The sequence below is a fragment of the Coenobita brevimanus genome, chromosome 7 (assembly GCF_032717465.1).
Source record: "Coenobita brevimanus isolate Jiangsu-jjx chromosome 7, ASM3271746v2, whole genome shotgun sequence".
NCBI classification, from domain to species: domain Eukaryota; kingdom Metazoa; phylum Arthropoda; class Malacostraca; order Decapoda; family Coenobitidae; genus Coenobita; species Coenobita brevimanus.
The window spans coordinates 640937-661374 of NC_136960.1; the positions used below are offsets into that span (position 1 = coordinate 640937).

Consider the following 20438-nt stretch of genomic DNA (forward strand, 5'->3'; position numbering starts at 1 on the left):
TGTGTCAAGTGTCGGCCACACACACACACACACACACACACACACACACACACACACACACACACACACACACACACACACACACACACACACACTGCTTGCCATGTGGGAAAGTGGACATTACTGTGAAATAAATAAATAGATAAATAAATGAATAAGTAATAAACAAATAAAATAACACGATAAGGAACAGGAGGTTGGGAGGACCTTCAGTCCGGGGACGCCATTATAGTTGATTCTTGACCCCCGTTCACATATACACGATACACGCTACGGATGACGCCGGTAAAGCCTACCAGGGTATACCGGGGTCTCTCGTAAGTCCACTGGGAGAGGTACTAGGGACATCCATGGCCATCTGTAGGCATCCGTAATCATCCATCGTCAACCGTAGAAATATCAAACATGTTTGATATTTTCTACAGTGAGCTACGGTAAATTTTCTACCGTAGGACCACCGTAGGCCACAGTCGTTAACCGTAAGCCACTGTAGGTCTTCCGGAACCTTCCGTCGTCAAAACAACTACATTGTAAATTCATGTAAATTGTGAAACTCTGCTAATTTTGTACACTGCATGTGAGTTTTTTAGAAATGCATGTTAAATAAACTGTTCAGACTTTTAACTTGTGTGTTGTACCTTTCAAATTTTGTCTTGATGCCATGGCAGCCAAAATGCCAAGGGCATTCCCGACAAGTCTAGCTCTTGATAACTGTAGCGGCACTGTGGGCATCCGTACAAGACCGTGGGTAATCGTAGTAGGTCCACCATGACTCCGCCGTAGTTTCGCCGTGATCATCCATGGCGCGACCGTTGTCTTCCGTCGTCAACTGTAGCCTTCCGGGGACAACCGTGAGCTCTTCCGTCGCCTTTTGTAGCGTTACCTTGATGTTCCGTAGGTCCAACATAACTCCACCATCGTTAACCGTAGGTTAATCGTACAGACACTGTAGCAGATGACGTCACAGCGTCATTCTCACAGAGAGATCCACAGATGGCCACGATGCGACAAATTTTCTCTGCCGGCGTCGTCCGCAGCGCGTACTGTGTATGTGTGAACGGGGTTTTACCATCTCGTGACAATTGTATTTGGCTCAGGATACACTTTTCGAACAGGACGGGGTAGACATAGGCATCATTAACCCCATCACTCTCAGATAAATACAAAAGCACTAGATGCGGAAGCTGCAGAGCCCTTCGGTTAATGGTGTGGCTTCTCTGTGGTTGTCACAGTCTACAGGAGCGAAGAATTCCGTGTCCGAAAATCGTTAGTGAGAGACTGAGTACACACTGTCAAAAAACTATCTTAACACAGGTGACCGATGGTGTCATATCAAGCCCTGTTGCTTATCGCGTTTGTTCTAGGCGAATATTTCTGAATGATCTGTAAGACTACAGGTTGTAAAAACAGTTTTTTTGATCGTGTGTACAAAGTCGTGCCTTGAGACGACCCGCATTTAAGTCTTCAAGAATTAAACAAGAAGTAAACTGATACGGCAAATAGATAAGTAAGAGATGCCAAATATTTGAACAAGAAGTCTGAGGCCAGAATTACTAACAAACTTACGATTAATTCCCTCGTAACTTGGATTAGTTTTAGCAGGAGGGACAATGAATGGAGAGTACAGAACCTTCCCGTGTCTTTTGTTCTTCAGGTAACAGGCAGAGGTAGGTACTACAGAGACAGGATCGTAAACAGGTTCGTGAATCTTGCTCCTACGCCGTCGAACCATAAACGAAGTAGCCTTAGGTAAATATTTATCGACTGCAAGGACGGATTGACAACAAGGAGATTTGTTTGTGGTCACCCGTCCGAGATTAAGACGCCTGGCTACAGATAGAATAACAGACAGACAGACAGACAGACAGACAGACAGATGGATAAATAGATAGATAGATAGATACACAGACAGACAGATAGATAGATAGATAGACAGACAGGTATGTACTGAGGAGGCGCTTACCGTGCTTAGAATGTATTAACGGATGCAGTAAGACGTCCAAATGAATATAGAGTAACCAACAAGTGAATTATGAAAGCTCGATGGTTCAGGGTCGTAAGAGAAATTATTGTCTGTATATTTTTACCTGACTGAACCGGGCCACTTCCACCACTTGAACACTAAATCCTGGTTGCATTAAATCCGATGAGAGATAAGATGTAGGAATGAGTCTCCTTGGTTACTAGATAAATGGACTACACATGGCCGCCCACTGGGTTGCGGATCTTCTTCAGGGTAGAACAAAGGTGATGGAGTTTTAGGTGGATCAAATTAACAAGCAAAACACAGCTGCCAGATAGATAACAGAGCCTACGTTATTATTCTTAACTCTGTCACCCATACGCTGGCTCTAGAACACGTGAGAGAGAGAGAGAGAGAGAGAGAGAGAGAGAGAGAGAGAGAGAGAGAGAGAGAGAAGGAGGGGAGAAGGCAAAACTGTTCACGTAATCAACACCTCCTCAACACACCTGTTTCACGTGCATCCCCACTGGCTCCTCTCTCGCGATCACACCCACATCACGCCCATAATAATTTCTGAATCATGTGATGATGATACAACGCATCTGAATTTCTTTTTCTTTTCTTTTTTTTCTTCTTTTTTGTTCTTTTTATTTTTTTTTACATCGCCGCCGAATACAGTACGATGTGGGATTCAGGATAATCACGTCTAACAACTACACGTGTTCCAGAAATGATCGATAAAAATGAGCTGTTTTCTTACACTTTATCGCGCTTAGATTCACTAATTCGGCTATTTGCGTCACGAGGGTCTGTCAGTAACGCCTTTTACCCCGAGCTGCGCAGGTGCAGTGTGAGAGAACTGAATACACTTGAGGTAATTGGAAGGTTTAATATCTGTTATTACCCGTGTTGGTTTCACTCGGTTTGTCTGTTTATATGTTTGTCTGTCTGTCTGTTAACAACTTTACGCAAAAACTACTGGTGCGATTTTGACTAAATTACAGGGATGATGGGCTATGACCTTATCACATTATTAAATTTTGGGCCAAATTGGGCCAAGGCCCAGGCTGTAGGCCCAAAAAATGTAAAAAAAAAAAAAAAATCGTTTTTTCGCCATAACTCCTTTCAAATTTGTCATATCAACATGAAACTAAAACCTAAAGTGGATCTTTCAAATCTGCATCCTATAACATGCCTCATTACATCAGGGGAGGTCAGCCCCCAGTTAGCGGTAGGAGGGGTCAATGTCAGGTGGGTGGGGCCTAAAATTTATAATGGGCATAAAATCGTCAATTTTCACCCGATTTACTCCAGATTTGATGTGACATCTTAGACTAGATATCCTACTGTGTTTATACGTCAGAACTAAAATGACTGCCAGAGACGGGTTTGCTGTGCCTTGGCACCGATTCTTATTTAACAATGGGTTGCTATGCTAAAAAAATAAAAAAAATGAGTACAGTAAAGAGTTCTTAAAATGAGTACACTATTTCACTGTGTGTGTGTGTGTGTGTGTGTGTGTGTGTGTGTGTGTGTGTGTGTGTGTGTGTGTGTGTGTATGGACAGTTCTTTGACTGAGTACACTTTTTCTCTTCGCGACTCCTTATCATCTGGATTACATATGAGTTGCTACGCTGGTACCCCATACATAACGGTGACGGCTTGTTTCCTTCGTCGCAAGAAGCCAGGTAAATGAGAGAAAAATATTGATATAAACCTTCACCACACTCTAAGCATTACTCCTACATACCCACTGCCAAAAGGTATACTCTCATGTTCCCTCCCCACACCCACCTTTACTCCAGATCCTCCCACCCATGTCATTGTCCTCCACGCCTATTTCCGTACCCTCCACCTCCTTTAACACCTTCATTCTTGGAGGATATTTTAAAACCTTCACTACACTCACACACTAATACTACACCACCCATTCTCACAGGATACACAATCCTTCCTCAGCTCCACCGTTCGTCAGATTTCCGCCCATCCCATCGATTTCTTTACTCACTGCACCCATTTCCAGACGATTTACCGTACCCTGGGATAGCATCGTAATAGAGAACAAAATAATAAACAGAATATCTAATCATTCCACTTTTAAGTCTCCCTAGAGTTAATAAATAAGTAAATGAATAAAAATTGACAAATAATATATATAAAACAGAGTCTCCGTGTTGAAGGAATGAATTGACGGCAGTTTATCTATATGACTCTTAAGCCAGATATGTGTGTTTTCAGTTTATTCTATCCATCTGCTCATTATTTGCTTAGCACCGACTTTCCGAACTGGAGCGGTTTTCTGGCCTTTGGTTCCTTCTTCCTTGCATTAAAAAAAACATCAGAGAATCAATATACCATTTCAGTACGACGACGGACCCTGAGTTGAAAAAATTAATCCAGTAGTGGCAAGACCTGATTAGCCTAATTTCAGATGAGGGGTGGCCACACGAATTGATTCCATGCCATCAAGATGCCTTCTCTCCAGTCCGCACCACCCCGAGGCCACCGGGAAACAAGGCCTGTTCGCTCGGTCCGTGACGTCACAACTTGGGTCCGACGCTCCTCTCCCCAGCTCTCAAGCTCACTGAACCTTACTTGTTCCTCGTACACACTTCTTACATATGTTTGCTCCTCACATAATTTTTGTGGCCATTAGGTTATGAATATAAACTAGATATATATTTTAAAATCATGCCTATTTTAGTTAGCTAAGCACAATACAAGAACGGATAAATAAGTCATAAAATAGATATAGTTTCCACTTTTATTGACATACATATCATCACCATAAACATTATCAACTTAAACTGTTTACGTTTAATCGCCTACTTCATTTCTCACACAAACAAACTCATCACGTTTTACCTTTCACATTAACATCCACCGCATCACTCCACTGTCCACATTAATAATTCTCATTGAAATCCACTTAACACTCCTACCCTCCTCAATCACCACCACATCAATCCACCCTCCATTGTATCTCATTACATCCATTACTTCATTACATTGCATCACTATATAGCTCATGTGACACCACTTTAGTGCTGCATTATAGTGAAGGACTGGATGTAATGAGATACAGTAGAGGGTGGATTGATGTGGTGGTGACTGATGAGGGTAGGAGCGTTAAGCTTAAGTGGATTTTCATGAGAATTAAAGAGGACTGTGGATTGATGCGGTGGATATTAATGTGGGCTGTGACAAGAGATTAACATTACAATTGGTGCCATTAACGAAGAAGCTCTATGGGAAGGATGTTGAGCTGTTAGAGAAGAATGTTGAGCCTTTTTCTGCAGTTCAGCCCCGGGATTTAAGCTGCAAAAGGAAGAAAGTGTCCATCTAGTTAAAAATATTGAAATATAGTCAAAGCCGCCCCCCAGTCTCGCTACACTAGGATATCAATTGCGAAGAAAAGGGTCAGGGATGTTTGTTAGGTTAGAGCAAAGGTGCTGTAGGTAGGGTCACGTAGAGTAAAAAAAAAATGTTCACAAGATCGAAAAACAAAAAAATATTAGCGTTAACTCGTCCTTTCAATACTACGATTCTAATTTTATTTTATTTTTGCTGCCTCCAGACGGGTTTATTCAGCTTAAGAGAGATTACTAAAAGTCTGGTAATGGGGTTCAGTAAACCTTTCACTGCCAGATATCTTATCGCATTTGAGTACAGCTGTCTAGAGGTACTATAATGAGAATAAAACGGTGCCTCATTCTTCACCCTGCACTTCTTATCCTTTTTAGCTCTAAGACGTATTCTCCTGCTTAATTCCTTCCATCTCCAGACGATTTTATTAGGTTCAGGAGATTTTTTTTTCTCTCTCTCTTGTGTGGTTAGATATAGCCGTGGAAGAAATTTTTGGAAACGAAAGGGGGTTAGATACAGCCGTCATTAGTCCCTTCACTATAAGAGACTTCGCCTAAAGCTGAATAAAATCGCCTGAAAGTAGCAAAAATAGACCATTATTTGCTATCCAGATAATCTTCAAAATTGCGCCACAACATGGACTTTCCTATCTAATCACATGATAAGCGGTACAAGTATTTCCACTACATTATTTTTTATTCTTAACCTTAAATCTCGCCCCAGATAAGATTTCTGTATCAGCAAGTTTCGGTTAAGTCCTTCAACCCGGCTGCCCAACTTTTTAAATCCTTATCTTACCACCACCAGACAGTTCTCCTCTACTTGGGTCAGGCCTCCTGCAGTTGTTTCTTTTTAACCAGATAAGATTTCTATATCAGCAAGTTTCAGCCAAGTCCTTCAATTCGGAGGCGCAGTTTTTTTAATCCTTATCTTACACCACCAGACAATTCTCCTCTACTTGGGTCAGGACTCGTACAGTTGATTCTTTTTAACTGTACCCCTTTTACTCAGACTTGGCCTAAATTGCCTTCTCTCCGTCTTGAATGCAGTTTAGTAACACTAGATTGAAACTAGAATACGATGCTGGTCACGAAAAAGTGCTATGCAGCGGATGTGGAGTCATTCCTCTGTCTTTTTCTGCCACCGAGATACATGATAAGCTATGCAAGAGCGACGATCTTTGCCATGCTAAGGTGAAAGAATTATAGGAGGTGATATTGATTTTGCAGCATGTTTCACGTAGTTCAGTTGCAGAATAAGACAATACAACGGCTTAGCACCATTCCATAGAGCTGCGTCGTTAGTAGCATCGTATTCTCTTGTCACAGCACAGCATTCTGACTTGGCTCGTATCTCTGGTTGGGGTAAAATTATCTTGTTGTTTTTAATGCTTAAAAAACTCAGTTCTTACATCTATCAACCCGACAACATCTTCCACAAGAGTACCCTCTAACTTTTAATAAGTTCCAGCTTAATTCTGCATCATCTTTAAATGTACTTGGGGTTTCATTTTCTCGGGATTTATCTTGGAAAGAACATATTACCTCTCTTGTAAAATCTGCTTCCAAGAGATCAGTGTGCTAAGCCGACTCCGTACCTTCTTTACCCCTGCACAGTTGTTGACTTTATACACGGGTTCTATTTGCCCCTGAGTAGAGTACAACTCTCATGTGTGGGGAGACTCCCCACATACGGCTCCCTTCAACTTCTGTCTCTTCGCCGCACTGTTGCATCATTATCTCTTTTCTGTCGCTACATCAATGGTCACTGCTCCTCTGAACTGTCTGCTTACATCCCCCCACCACTACGACGGGCTCCTAACACTCGTCTAGCAACAAACCGTAATCCTTTTTCTGTCCAGCTCTCTAAATACATGAGTTAACCGTTACTCCCAGTCCTTCATCTATGCAACAGGTCAACTCTGGAACTGTCTTCCTCTCTCTGTGTTTCCTAGTGCCTATGATCTCCAGTCTTTCAAACGCAGTGTGTCCAGGCATCTCGAAATGTACGAATCTTGAACTTGGCTCTCTGTTATCTTGTTTTCGTACTTTCTTGGAGGGAACAAGTTGCGGACTCCAGGACTTCGGTTCCTTCTTCCATGCACACACACACACACACACACACACACACACACACACACACACACACACACACACACACACACACACAAAATCAGGTCGGCGAGATGGCAAATTGACGGCTACTTACAGTGATGTGTATAGAGCCGGGGTGAATGGAGGTTTCGTCTGTCCCTTCCAGCCTGAAGTCTCCCTTGAGCTGAATAAAATCGTCTGGTGGTAGCAGTAAGAGCCTAAAAAATACGTCATAGGTGTGAAGCTGTTAATCCACTGAATACATATCTGGTAGAGAAGGGATTAAATACATGGCCAAATAATCCTTTCCACACAACGATGTCTTTTACACAACATTCCTAACACCATCACACGATTTTACTCAGCTCGCGGAAGATTTTAGATTAACCTGTCCTGTGCGCAGACGTTATTCTTATTAAATTCTTGCCCCCTCCGGACGATTTTATTTTTTAAGGGGAGATCTTTCTTCCTGATCTCCAATTACAAAAGTGTATTGTAAAGTAAATATCATCGGCTGCATGTAGCACGAACAAGGCCGTGCAGACGGGAAGGGGGGTTGGGGGTTTAACTCCCCATTTGGAAAGAATGAAAAATTCGAATGAAAATAATACTAAAAAAGCTACCCAATAAATTAATTAAATCCTGTTAATAATGTTACGAGATAGAAAAATAATAGAAAAAGAATTAACAGGTCCTACAAGATATAACAAAGAATAAATTCAGAAGTTTCACGAAGGTCCTGGAATGTTTTATTACCGAAGTGAATAAATGGAAGGCCATGGAAGGCTATTGAAAAAAGAAAATGACGTTTGTAGAACGTAGCGAAAATTTCTACAGTGTTTCATAAGGGTATATAATCGGTACTTCTGTGCAGGGTAAGTTAGTGTACAGTCAGAAATCAGCGAGTGAAGAAGTGTTTCCTCTTGTTTTTCCTGTGTTTTTTAGTGAAAGATGTCAAGTAAACTACCAATATTTTTGTTTCACTTCCAAGGTTCCGTAGTGTTCAGTATGTAAATTGCCCTGAGATTGTACTCTTTCAGTACTTTAGTCAGTTACAGCACCTAAGTTTACCGTATAGCCTTGCTGTGAGCACCGCATAATTATAATCTGCTGTGGAGTGGGGCTGCATAGTTTTGTTTGTGCTTGTTCTTCGAGCAGACATACAGCACAAATGCATGAAACTTCAACCTCTGTCATTATCATCATCTTTTCCTCCTCCTCTTCTTTTTCCCCTTCTACTTGTTCTTCTTTTTTTTCTTCTTCTTTTCTCTGTCTATCTATCTATCTATCCACCTATCTACCAGTACCTCATTCCTCCTGTTATCCACACAGACGTACAACACTGATCGTCAGGTGTCAGACAGCGCCAGCACAGCCACGGCCTACCTGTCGGGTGTGAAGGCCAACTACAAGACGCTGGGTGTGGACAGCTCCGTGGTGTACAAGAACTGCACCACCATCAACGAAAACAACAAGCTGAAATCCATCGTCAATTGGGCTCAGGAGGCTGGAAAGAGAACAGGTATTAACACTCTCTGGCTCCTATACTCACAACATTGGCTCCTATACTCACAACACTGGCTCCTATACTCACAACACTTTCTGGCTCATATACTCACAGAATAAAAGTAAAATGATTAAGTTCTGTAGTGAGGGGATTAATGAAGGCTAAGATTAACTCCCCTCAGTCCATCTAGTCTCTTCTTTTATCTATTATGTATCTGAAGAGAGTATTTGTATTCTCTCTCTCTCTCTCTCTCTCTCTCTCTCTCTAACACTGACTCACTCTGTGCTGCAGGCGTCGTCACCTCCACCAGAATCACACACGCCACACCAGCAGCGAGTTACGCACACGTGGCCGACAGGGACTGGGAATGTGACGGCAACATTTCTGAGGAAGACAAGGAGGACTGCACGCATGTACTGGATATCGCTAGTCAACTGGTGAAGGAAGAACCCGGCATGTCCATTAATGTAAGTATTGTACTACATTGTCTCTTTGTTTTACCTGACAGAACCAGGACATTGCCACAGCTTCATTAGTAAGTCACTTTACCTACTGTTGCCAACGTGCATACCTATATATATACATGCAGTATCTTATATACGTACATAAACCACACACACACACACACACACACACAGTAGCTCTCTCTCTCTCTCTCTCTCTCTCTCTCTCTCTCTCTCTCTCTCTCTATATATATATATATATATATATATATATATAGAGAGAGAGAGAGAGAGAGAGAGAGAGAGAGAGAGAGAGAGAGAGAGAGATAGAGAGAGCGACTGCATCCTTTAACTCCGGGGTTCGCAAACCGTGAGTCATGAGATGATTTCTAGAATTCACAAATTGTTAGAATGATAAATTGTTAAATGCTATCTACTTCTAATTCAAAGTAGTGACATAACAAACACGATGATGCACCTCAGAGTGACCAACCGTACAAGCGCCGCAAATACCGAGAGGGTTTCACACAATACTGATTTGCGACTAACGAAATACATCACCACCCTCTCCGTTCTGGACTCGGCAGTGCTTGCACATGACAGATAAAGCACGGTAAAGGAAAAGATGTCTGCACAATATGAGATTTATGCTGATAAACAAATAAATTATTAGATGTGTGTGTGTGTGTGTGTGTGTGTGTGTGTGTGTGTGTGTGTGTGTGTGTGTGTGTGTGTGTGTGTGTGTGTGTGTGTGTGTGTGTGTGTGTGTGTGTGTGTGTGTGTGTGTGTGTGTGTGATTCAAGGGAGAACAGGCCGAGAGTCGCAGCCAACAATATTTTGGAGTCGTGGGCCAAAAAAAGCTTACGAACCTCTGCTTTATCAAACCTCCACACTTCACTCGTCGCCTTCTTCCCTGCCCCTAAGGTGTTGATGGGCGGGGGTTACAGCTACTTGAACGCCAACGCTACTGAAACAGACGACGACCCCTTCGATGAAAAGTGGGGCTGTATGAGGCAGGATGGCCAGAACCTTGTGGAGACTTGGAAGGAGAAAAAGACAGCAGCCGGAGTGAAATGGTCCTTCGTCAGAACCAAAACTGACCTGATGGATGTCGATCTTGATAACACCGAATTTCTTATGGGTGAGTATTCTGAAACTGGTGATGGGAAAGATTGAGTATAGGGACCTAAGGAGATAATTGGCAATACCTGGTTGGGGAAAAAAAAGGGCCACCGTAGTGAAAATCCTCCATCAGAACCAAGACGAACCAGATGAAAGTCAAAGCTACGAATACTGAGCCCCCTGAGCCTCGTATGCGTTTATTTTCTTGCCGTATAATATGGGGTAAATAGGGAAATGGGGTGATGATGATAATAATGGGCGACTGTAGGGTATAATGATGATGATGATGATGATGATGATGATGATGAGTCGATACCTCAAAGACTGAGTTCCTTGTGGGTGAGTGCTTTGAAATTGTTGTTAGGAAGGAAATTGAGGAATAAGGATATAATTAATTAGATAATAATGATAAAAATGAAATGAATGTGTCTGTGTGATGAAATTATTGATATGTCGGAAGAAGGGAAACAAGGCTTTGACATGATGATAATGATGACGATGACGACGAGCACTGAGAAACTGGTGCCTGAATGGGAAAGAGAAGTATACAAGATTATGATTAAAATGATTATGATGACGACGACAACGATGATGATGATGATGATGACGATGATGATGATAATGGTGATGATGTACAGGCCTTCGGTTCTCAAAAAGTGGTTACCTGTAGGAAATTAACTAAAACAAGATTAGAGAAATAGGGTTAGGGGAGGAAGGCGGAAGTTGATGATGTAGATGAAATGTACGGGTCTTCGATGCTAAAAAATAGTTACACAAAGAAAAAATAAAGTAATACGAGGTTAGAGGAGTAGGGTTGGGAAGACATCGAGGAAGTTACTGACCACAACAACGATGATAACTGAAATATTATATGAACACTTTTCCAGGTCTGTTCGCCAACGATCACCTTCAGTACGAGTATATAAAGCAAGATAAGGGTCTGGATGTACCCACCCTGGCAGATATGACGGAGGCGGCCATCGAAATCCTGAGTAAGGAAAGCAAGGGATACTTTCTATTAGTAAGTACTAAACTTTTCTTGCTACCATCAGACATACTTTTAAGCTTTAAGGACACCTTTCACAATACGAGATATGAGAGAAACGTTATGATAATGTTTAGCAAACTCAGTTTTGTATACTTTAGCTAACTCCTGCAAAATATTCTCCTCCTGCACCCATACGCTTGTTCCACAGTTTCTACCACTGATGGATGCATCACAGGAACCTTTTCTCGAAGCTCTTATGGAGACTTAGTCAGAGTGAATATTTTCATTTGTGTCAAATGTCCTTGACTACGAGCTTTAGCTTACGTAACCAGTCAAGAGTGACGTGGTGTTAGATCAAATGAATCAGTTGGAAGTGGTATACTGACGGATTTTTTTTCAGTGGTCAAAACCTGCAGGGTCATGATCACCGCGTGCCCAGGTGCGTTGTGGTGGTGAAGTAGCCACCGCCTTTTCAGTTTGCGTTGTTTGTATTTCACTGCTTCACGCAAACATTGAATATTTAACAAGCAGTACAGAATTTTTTCTTTCCATTTTCATCTCTTCGTCCCCGTCTCTCCTCTAGCGCCTTCGTTTTCCTTCCATCCTTATAACTCCTAGCCCAACATGACTTAACTCTCAAAATTCAGAAGTTAGGTACGGTAGCCATGTAACTCACTTCTTCTGTCTGCCTTCCTCCCTCTCCCCTCCCTCCCTCTCTCTCTCTCTCTCTCTCTCTCTCTCTCTCTCTCTCTCTCTCTCTCTTTAACCATCCATCCATCTGTCTAACTCTTTCCTTATAGCGCTGTTTACCTGTCGACCTGTCTATCCATCCATATGTATCCATCAATCTGTTTACATCGTTTTTATTCCTCTGTCTCTTTATCTCCCCATACCTCTCTCTCTCTATCCACCTATATCTGTGTATCAAGCTATGTATGTATGTATCTATCTGTCTATCTAACTGTATTGATCTATGTACAGGTTGAGGGAGGACGTATAGATCATGCCCATCACGACACAGTTGCCCACCGCGCTCTGGACGAGACAGTGGCTATGGACGAGGCTGTAGAACTGGCTAAAAGTATGACCAGCGAAGAGGTGAGAGAGAGAGAGAGAGAGAGAGAGAGAGAGAGAGAGAGAGAGAGAGAGAGAGAGAGAGAGAGAGAGAAACTGATATTATTTTTTTTAATCCGTGATCCGTATCTGAAGTCTATGTTAATATCTATGTCTGAAATGGGAACTTCAAAAGAACTTGTGATTCTTTTGTTTCCGATGATGGTGTTATGTCTTTTGGTAATTTCCAGATGAGTAATGTTTTGTCCTAGGGTGATCTAAAAAAGAATGTGTGTGTGTGTGTGTGTGTGTGTGTGTGTGTGTGTGTGTGTGTGTGTGTGTGTGTGTGTGTGTGCGCGCTGCAGTGGTCTCTAGTCTGACTATAGTTTTAAAGTCTGTTTTGATAGTGTAATAACTACAAAAATTAAGAAAAAAATGATTTTCACGTCAGTGATTGTAGGTTTGCCCATAACTAATGAGTAAAATTAATGACTTCCTCCCACAGGACACCCTAATCGTAGTGACGGCTGACCACTCCCACACAATGTCGATGAGTGGCTATCCGCTTCGAGGACAGGAAATTATAGGTAAGGGATAGTTGGGAAAAGCTCATAATCTCGTAGGCACTGGTATAGTCGAGTGGATCCATCTTCCTGATATACAAACGTCCCTCAACTCCCTCCCTAATCTCTGAAACGAAGCTGGTGGAATGCGAGAAATGGACAGTTTCAGGTTAGATGAGACTGGGGCCACAACAGAAGTAATAACATTCTAGTCAGTTAAAGAGGCTTCCTTACCAGTTTATTTTAGCATGATGTCCGTTAATATTCTTGCGCGAATAAAAGAATATCATCCTCATGCTAATCTTCCACATACATATTCATCCTACATCAGTTTTCCAGACTCTTCCTTGTTGATACTCCACACGCTGATCCTCATGACGCGTCCACACTCCCGTATCACGACCAGGAAATCAAGGGTAAACGAAAACTGGGATTTTACACAAAAAAATCCCCCAAACTCTATACATTTGTCAGTCCTCCACCGGCCTCTTCGCAACATAATGATACAGGTACACACTTATTCCACACAGTTACCACGTATTTTTTCTGCAGTATTATCTACACATTATCGCTCTTCGAAACTCTTAGCCACACCAATCTTCCACACCACTCAATTAACCACACACTTAACCACTCCACGTTCTTATCTGTAGCAGTCGTCCACACCCTTAGTCACTCCACACCAAAAACCCACACTCTCAGCCACGCCACATCCACGCTCTTATCTATGCTAGCCTTCAACTTGTACCCACACTACGGCAGTCTTCCACGCTTGTGAACACCACACCAATCATCCACATTCTTACCGACACCACACCAATCTTCCACACTCTCATCCACATCATACCAGTCTTCCACACTCTCATCCACACCAAACTCTTACATACACTCATCCACACCACACCAGTCTTCCACACTCTCATCCACACCACACCAGTCTTTCATACACTCATCCACACCACACCAGTCTTTCATACATTCATCCACACCACACCAGTCTTCCACACTCTCATCCACACCACACCAGTCTTTCATACATTCATCCACACCACACCAGTCTTCCACACTATCATCCACACCACACCAGTCTTTCATACATTCATCCACACCACACCAGTCTTTCATACATTCATCCACACCACACCAGTCTTTCATACATTCATCCACACCACACCAGTCTTCCACACTATCATCCACACCACACCAGTCTTTCATATATTCATCCACACCACACCAGTCTTTCATACATTCATCCACACCACACCAGTCTTTCATACATTCATCCACACCACACCAGTCTTTCATACACTCATCCACACTGATCTCCCATACTTTTGTCCATCCGAGTCATCTTCATTTCATCTTGCGTTCATAGCGTGCCTGTAATTATGAAAAATAATGCAGTTAGGTCCCGGTTGCTCATAGAGTACTGTACATAGTGTCTGCAACGTCCCTGTATTATGAAGTGTCTGAAGTGTCTATACCGAATGTCGAATGTAGTTATAAGTGTGTGTGTGTGTGTGTGTGTGTGTGTGCGTATTTAGAGAGAGAGAGAGAGGGAGAGAGAGAGAGAGAGAGAGAGAGAGAGATTGTCTACCTTTGCCCTCAGGTCTTGCAGCTATTGATGACGACGGGTTGTCCTACACCACCCTCATGTACGCCAACGGTCCGGGATACAACTACACCATTGTCGACGATGAGGTAACGTAGCTACAACATTTATATAACTTAGGCTGTGAATAAGATTACTTGTCAGTACCTGAACTTTCATATTAGTAACAGACACTTGGAACAAAACTTTATGCTAGTGTATCCCTATGGGCTCATCTGGACGCGAACCCAGTGGGCTGCAGGCTGATGATGATTAACTGGGGCCTTGTTTCATAATCACAAACTTCTTTGAGCCTGTGCTGTGGATATGACTAATTTATACTTCTTTCTTCCACCATGCAGCTACAAAACACTTCTCCACCAGACTTGTGTGAATTTTCAATGGAAGAAATACGATCAAACACGATTTCTGACACTATGTCGCTCATAAAAACACTTGCTAACCATGAAAATTGATAAAAATCCTTCATGAATACTTCCTCGGGAAACGTCGCCTCTCCTTCTCCTCCTTCTCCTTTTTCGGGTAGTCATGAAACCCAGCCTTATAACTGAGGATTCTAGACATTTCACCCTTCTTCTGTCCCCTACTATTATTCCTCTTAGCCTCCTCTTCCTCTAGCTACTTATCTCTCTCTCTCTCTCTCTCTCTCTCTCTCTCTCTCTCAAGAAAGATGGTGAATTGCGGAAGAAAACCAACTTTAGCTTGTAGTCTCACAACAACAACATAACCACGGACACAAAAATCTCACCCATCCACCTCCTTCTCTCGCCCTTAAAGACTACGCATACAGTCCTCAACATCTCACCTTTCTTGTTCGTGTTGGCCAGGTGTCTCGACCCAACATATCCAACGAGGAGGCCACAAGCTGGGATTACACTCAACTGGCTGCCGTGAATATTGACTCAGAGACACATGGTGGAGATGATGTCCCCATTTATGCAATAGGTGAGTTGAAGTCATGCTTTCTAGTACGTAAACCAGTCTCCCTCTTTTTCCCACTATCCTACTTTTCTGCTTTCTCTTTATTTATCCTTTCCATACGTAACCCTGTAACCCCCTTCCTTCGCTCCAGCTCCCCTTTCTCATCCTCTTTCCTCCCCCTTTTTCCTTTGTCAATTCTTCTTCCTTCACTGGCTGTTAAATTTTCCTTCTTGTAAGCTAATCCTTCTCGTGAACTAGGAATCATCTTCATTCCTCTGTTCATTCATCTACTCTCCCCTCTTGTTTCTTTCTGTCTCCTTCTCCGTCATTTCTTCTCCTTACTGTCCATAATATTTCTCCCTTTTTAATCTAATCTCTGTCTGTCTGTCTGTCTGTCTGTCTGTCTGTCTCTCTGTCTGTCTGTCTCTCTCTCTCTCTCTCTCTCTCTCTCTTTCAAGACATAAACAAAGAACCCATCCTCTCTATGTTTCTCCACTTCTTCATCCGTCTTTGTTGAACTCGTCTTCCTCCGTTACTCATTTTTCAAAGACCAATGACTGAAAAACTCTCGAACAATATTTACAATGATTTTCCTCTTGTAACCATTTATTTTTGTAAGAGGGAAAGGAGAGAACAGAGTCTTCACATGTTTTCCGTACCTCTTAAAAAAATTAAATAAATGAATAAATCTTGGTTACGAGGAGAAAGTTATTATAGGTTATATCGATTTTCTACAGGACGAACAAGGACAGAAGAAGGCTTAAGTTTCCCATGTGTCTAGTTCCTACTGTAAAAATGGATCTAAGTTACGAAAGGGACGTGATCGTAACTAGGTCTGAGAGTCCCATCAAGTGTAGAACGTAATTCCTTATCTGCTAAAAATCTCTTACTTCTTTTCAACGTAGGTGGTGGCCAGGTTTAGTCAGATTGGAGGGTAAAATTGGCTAGTAACCAAGGAGACTCATTCCTGCCTAATAGCTAAGGCTCATCAAATTTTTATGCTACCACGACTTAATGTTCAAGATATGCGAGTGATTTGGGTCCCTCAGATGAAAATAAAGGGACTATAGCGTTGTCCACGTCTTATAACCTTCACCTTCAATACGTTTTTGTTTTCAGTTCATTTTGCTACCGCCAGCCGATATAGCACTCAGCTTGGACAGACATCTAGTAGTGAGGAGGTTAACTGAAGACTATATAAGACTACACTACTCTTAAGCTGAATTAAACGTCCGGTGGTAAAAATAAATAAATGTAGTAAATAATTAATTAAATAGAAATAAGAATGCAAAGTCTGCTCTTGTACTGAAGGGATTCATACAGTTTCATCCTACCTTGCCTCATACCCTTCTTCCTCCTCTTTCTCCTGCCATCTCCGTCTTTCTCCTTCCATTCAGTAGTGATACAGGTGTAGTCTTCAAGAAGAATATAAGGCATGGAAGAAAATGCTTGAAGGAAATGCAGTACCTGTATTGAGAAGTGTTTGTGTGTGTGTGTGTGTGTGAGAGAGAGAGAGAGAGAGAGAGAGAGAGAGAGAAAGCACAATGAATTGCAGGTGCAAGATAAGATGCTTGTATAGGCTGTTAGTTTTAAATATCTGGGAGCTATACGTGTAATCATGGCAAAATAGGGTGTGAAATTAATGAAATCACATCAGAGGAAAAAGGAAACTGGAGAACTTGCAGTATCAGAGGAAAAAGGAAACTGGAGAACTTGAAGTAATCTGAGGGTATGATGGTTAGTATGGAGAACCCTACGTGTAAGTATTTTACTGCAGATACACTGATATCGGAGCAAAACCTAGGTAGTGATAGACTAAAAACTTTTTAGTTCACAGGCTGTAGACATTACCTTTTTCAGAAAAAACTGCAGGCATAAGCAGGATGGATGATTTATGTATTAGAGAAGTTTATGAGTATTTTGGAAGGGAAGAGAGTGATAGTTATGAAATTAGTTTATGGGTAAAAAATACTACACATTGATGTAATATGGACATATTCTAATACTGGACATAAATAAGATGTCAAAGCAAGTCTTCGAAAGTGAGACTGGTGATGTTGAACAAGGTCTGGTAATGTTGAACAAGGCAGACCTTCTGTGATATCCAAGAAGAAAGTACTGCAGTGTAGCTTACTGGCGAGAGGAGATGGTATAACAGATGATGAGTGACTGTGAATGTGATTGGCAGGTGAAGACAAAAGTACAGTACCTTGGAGACGGTTCTGTCATGTTCATCCGCTGTCGGAAGGTTCCCAAGAAAGAAAGGCGTCAGTGATGATGATGATGATGATTTACATTCCTTGCCCTCATCGATTTCTTTCACTTTCTCTTTTCGTACTACCTGTTTTACTTTTCCTCGCGTAATCTATACTCTCTCTCTGTAATAGATGTAAGCAACCATCCTCAGTTTTCCCTTCATTACCTCCCGCTCTTCCTTACTTTCTTTCCTCGATCTTCTTTGCTTCCTCTTCCTTTTCTGTCCATATCATTTCTCCTTTCGTAACATCTCCTGTAATCTAATCTTTTTTTCCCAGGACCAATGACTCACCGCTATCACACACTACAAAAGCAGGTCTGCCAAAAATCTAATCTCCTTTTTTCTTCCAGGACCAATGACTCACCTCTTCCACACACTACAAGGGAAAAACTACCTTTCTTTATTTTCCAGGACTATTGATTCCTCTCTGGGAGTGATGGCTCACCTCTTCCCTACTATACGCAAGCAGAATTACATTGCCTCTCACAGTATCTCCTATAATTCATTTTTTTCTTTTCAGGACCAATGGCTCACCTCTTCCACTCACTACACGAGCAGAACTACATCGCCCATGCTATGGCGCACGCATCCTGTATCGGTGCTTACAAGGAAGGCTGCAGGGGGGCTGCTGACAGACACACCCTTGCCTTGCCAACCCTTCTCCTGTCTCTCCTGATTTCCCTTTGGTTTCGCGTGTAAGAACATGTGGTCGTTAGGGGTCATTTTCTAAGTGGGTTGGGAGGCTTCGATGCACTTCGTCCTTCGCGATTCACTTTGTCTATTATACCTTGGCTTTCTTTTGGTTGGTAATTACTGTATAAATATCATCAGCTGAATAAATAACATACGAGAGGAATATCACGTGTTATGTGTAGAGTAAATCAGTAAGTGGTGTTTCGAAATCTCCGAAGCCACTTAGAATACGCCCCTAAACCCTAGCCCCACCCCATGCTCTGATGAAGTACGGTAATGAAAGGACTGGATGACTAACGGACGGAAACGTAAGCCAATCGGATGTTACGTTCCTACAGACTGGGATGGCACGTAATCTGATATAATTAATTTAAATAATCCTAAATTTACCCAACTCAGTTACCTTACCCAAAACTCACACAAGTAAAAAAAAAAATGTAATTTTTTCAAAACTCTCCTACTTTATCTCTCTCACCATCACCCAACCCACTCTTCCCTTCTCTTTTCTGGCTTCTATATGGCTCTGTCAGTGAGAGTGCATACTACTCCTCATCAGCATCATTATAATAATCAACATCGTAATCCCATTTCCCAATTGGGGTCACAAATGTAAACAACTTAGCGTGATTTTGATAGCCTGGGATAGCACCCAAACTCATCTAATTTATCCAAAAACCCAAATAACGTTTTCAGTGCTTCAATAAGTAAGGATCACCTATCTTATTTACAAGTCACCTGATTTATCTAAAAGTCACATCATTCTTTAAATTACTTAATTTATTTACAAATGACATCCTATTACATCAGTGTTATACAAAATTAATTAAACGTTTCTAAAATTCACCAAATTTATCTAAAACTAATGGGAACAGAAAAAAAAACCCACCCATAATTGACCTAACCTAACCAGATCTGAACATACTTAAATAAAATTAACATAATTAAAATATCTCAGAGGTTTATTCCATTCAGTTCGATGATTATTGTTTTTCGTCATTCTTGTAATCTCCAGACAGTTTTATTCTGTTTAGGGAAGATTTCTGGAACCAGAGGGATTAGTTAATGTTGTACTTTCAATATCCGTCTCAATACAAGAAGCCTTTCCCAAATTAAATAAATTCATCTGGAGGCAGCAAGAATAAACTAAACTGGTACATCCTATGATACGTTTATTCTCATCTGATAAAGATTCTTAACCCCTCTGCACCGTAAGTGATGGCAATATGTATTCGGATTGATGGGAAACTCTGTCTAGTAACTAAGTAGAATTCCAGGGAACCACGACTCGATATTTGAGTCGTGAGAGTGGCCTAATTCTATCAGATGAAAATAAATCAATTATAGTGAAAGGGTTAAGGATACCCAACATGTCCACCCGTCCACCAGCTGTGCAGGGCTATACCGCAGTACACTGATGTAGCAAGCAAAGCAGAACGACACAAAGTTATACCAAGTACATAAAGATTAACCAGATATTTTCACTGCCAGTGTTGAGTGCCTTACTTAGAAAAACAGAATGAATATGTAAATATTTTAGAAAATAGTTTATAGTGCTAAATAGGTGACAAATTCTTTACAGAACACGATTATAGTCTTAAAAGGTCACCTTTCATATTTGGCAGGCCATAACTGAAGTTCCTGGTTGGATTAATGTCATTATGGTAAACTTGAGTTTTCATGTTAAAAGATACCTTAGATTTGTATATCACCGTCAAAATTACAGCACAGCACAGTACAGGCCTGTATTTACAATCTGCTGCTGCCTGTTGACCCTTCTGCCTATCTGTTTCCACATCATTTCATTGGCTTAGGAAGTCATTCTTGAGCTGTGGGTATGAAGGAGTATAGAGACAGTGA

The 20438-nt window shown here is 41.6% G+C and overlaps 1 protein-coding gene across 1 annotated transcript in view; it reads left to right on the forward strand.

Annotated features, from left to right (window-relative positions):
* The window catches only part of LOC145404677 (alkaline phosphatase-like), a 51204-nt gene extending 32617 nt beyond the window's left edge, over nucleotides 1–18587 (forward strand). Inside the window, exons 4-12 of the mRNA XM_080276222.1 lie at nucleotides 8755–8944; nucleotides 9221–9396; nucleotides 10297–10513; nucleotides 11382–11515; nucleotides 12464–12580; nucleotides 13041–13122; nucleotides 14708–14794; nucleotides 15527–15655; nucleotides 18409–18587. Of these exons, the coding sequence (XP_080132348.1) occupies nucleotides 8755–8944; nucleotides 9221–9396; nucleotides 10297–10513; nucleotides 11382–11515; nucleotides 12464–12580; nucleotides 13041–13122; nucleotides 14708–14794; nucleotides 15527–15655; nucleotides 18409–18587 (1311 nt within the window). The remainder of the gene's footprint in view (nucleotides 1–8754; nucleotides 8945–9220; nucleotides 9397–10296; nucleotides 10514–11381; nucleotides 11516–12463; nucleotides 12581–13040; nucleotides 13123–14707; nucleotides 14795–15526; nucleotides 15656–18408) is intronic.
* Nucleotides 18588–20438: the final 1851 nt, after the last annotated feature.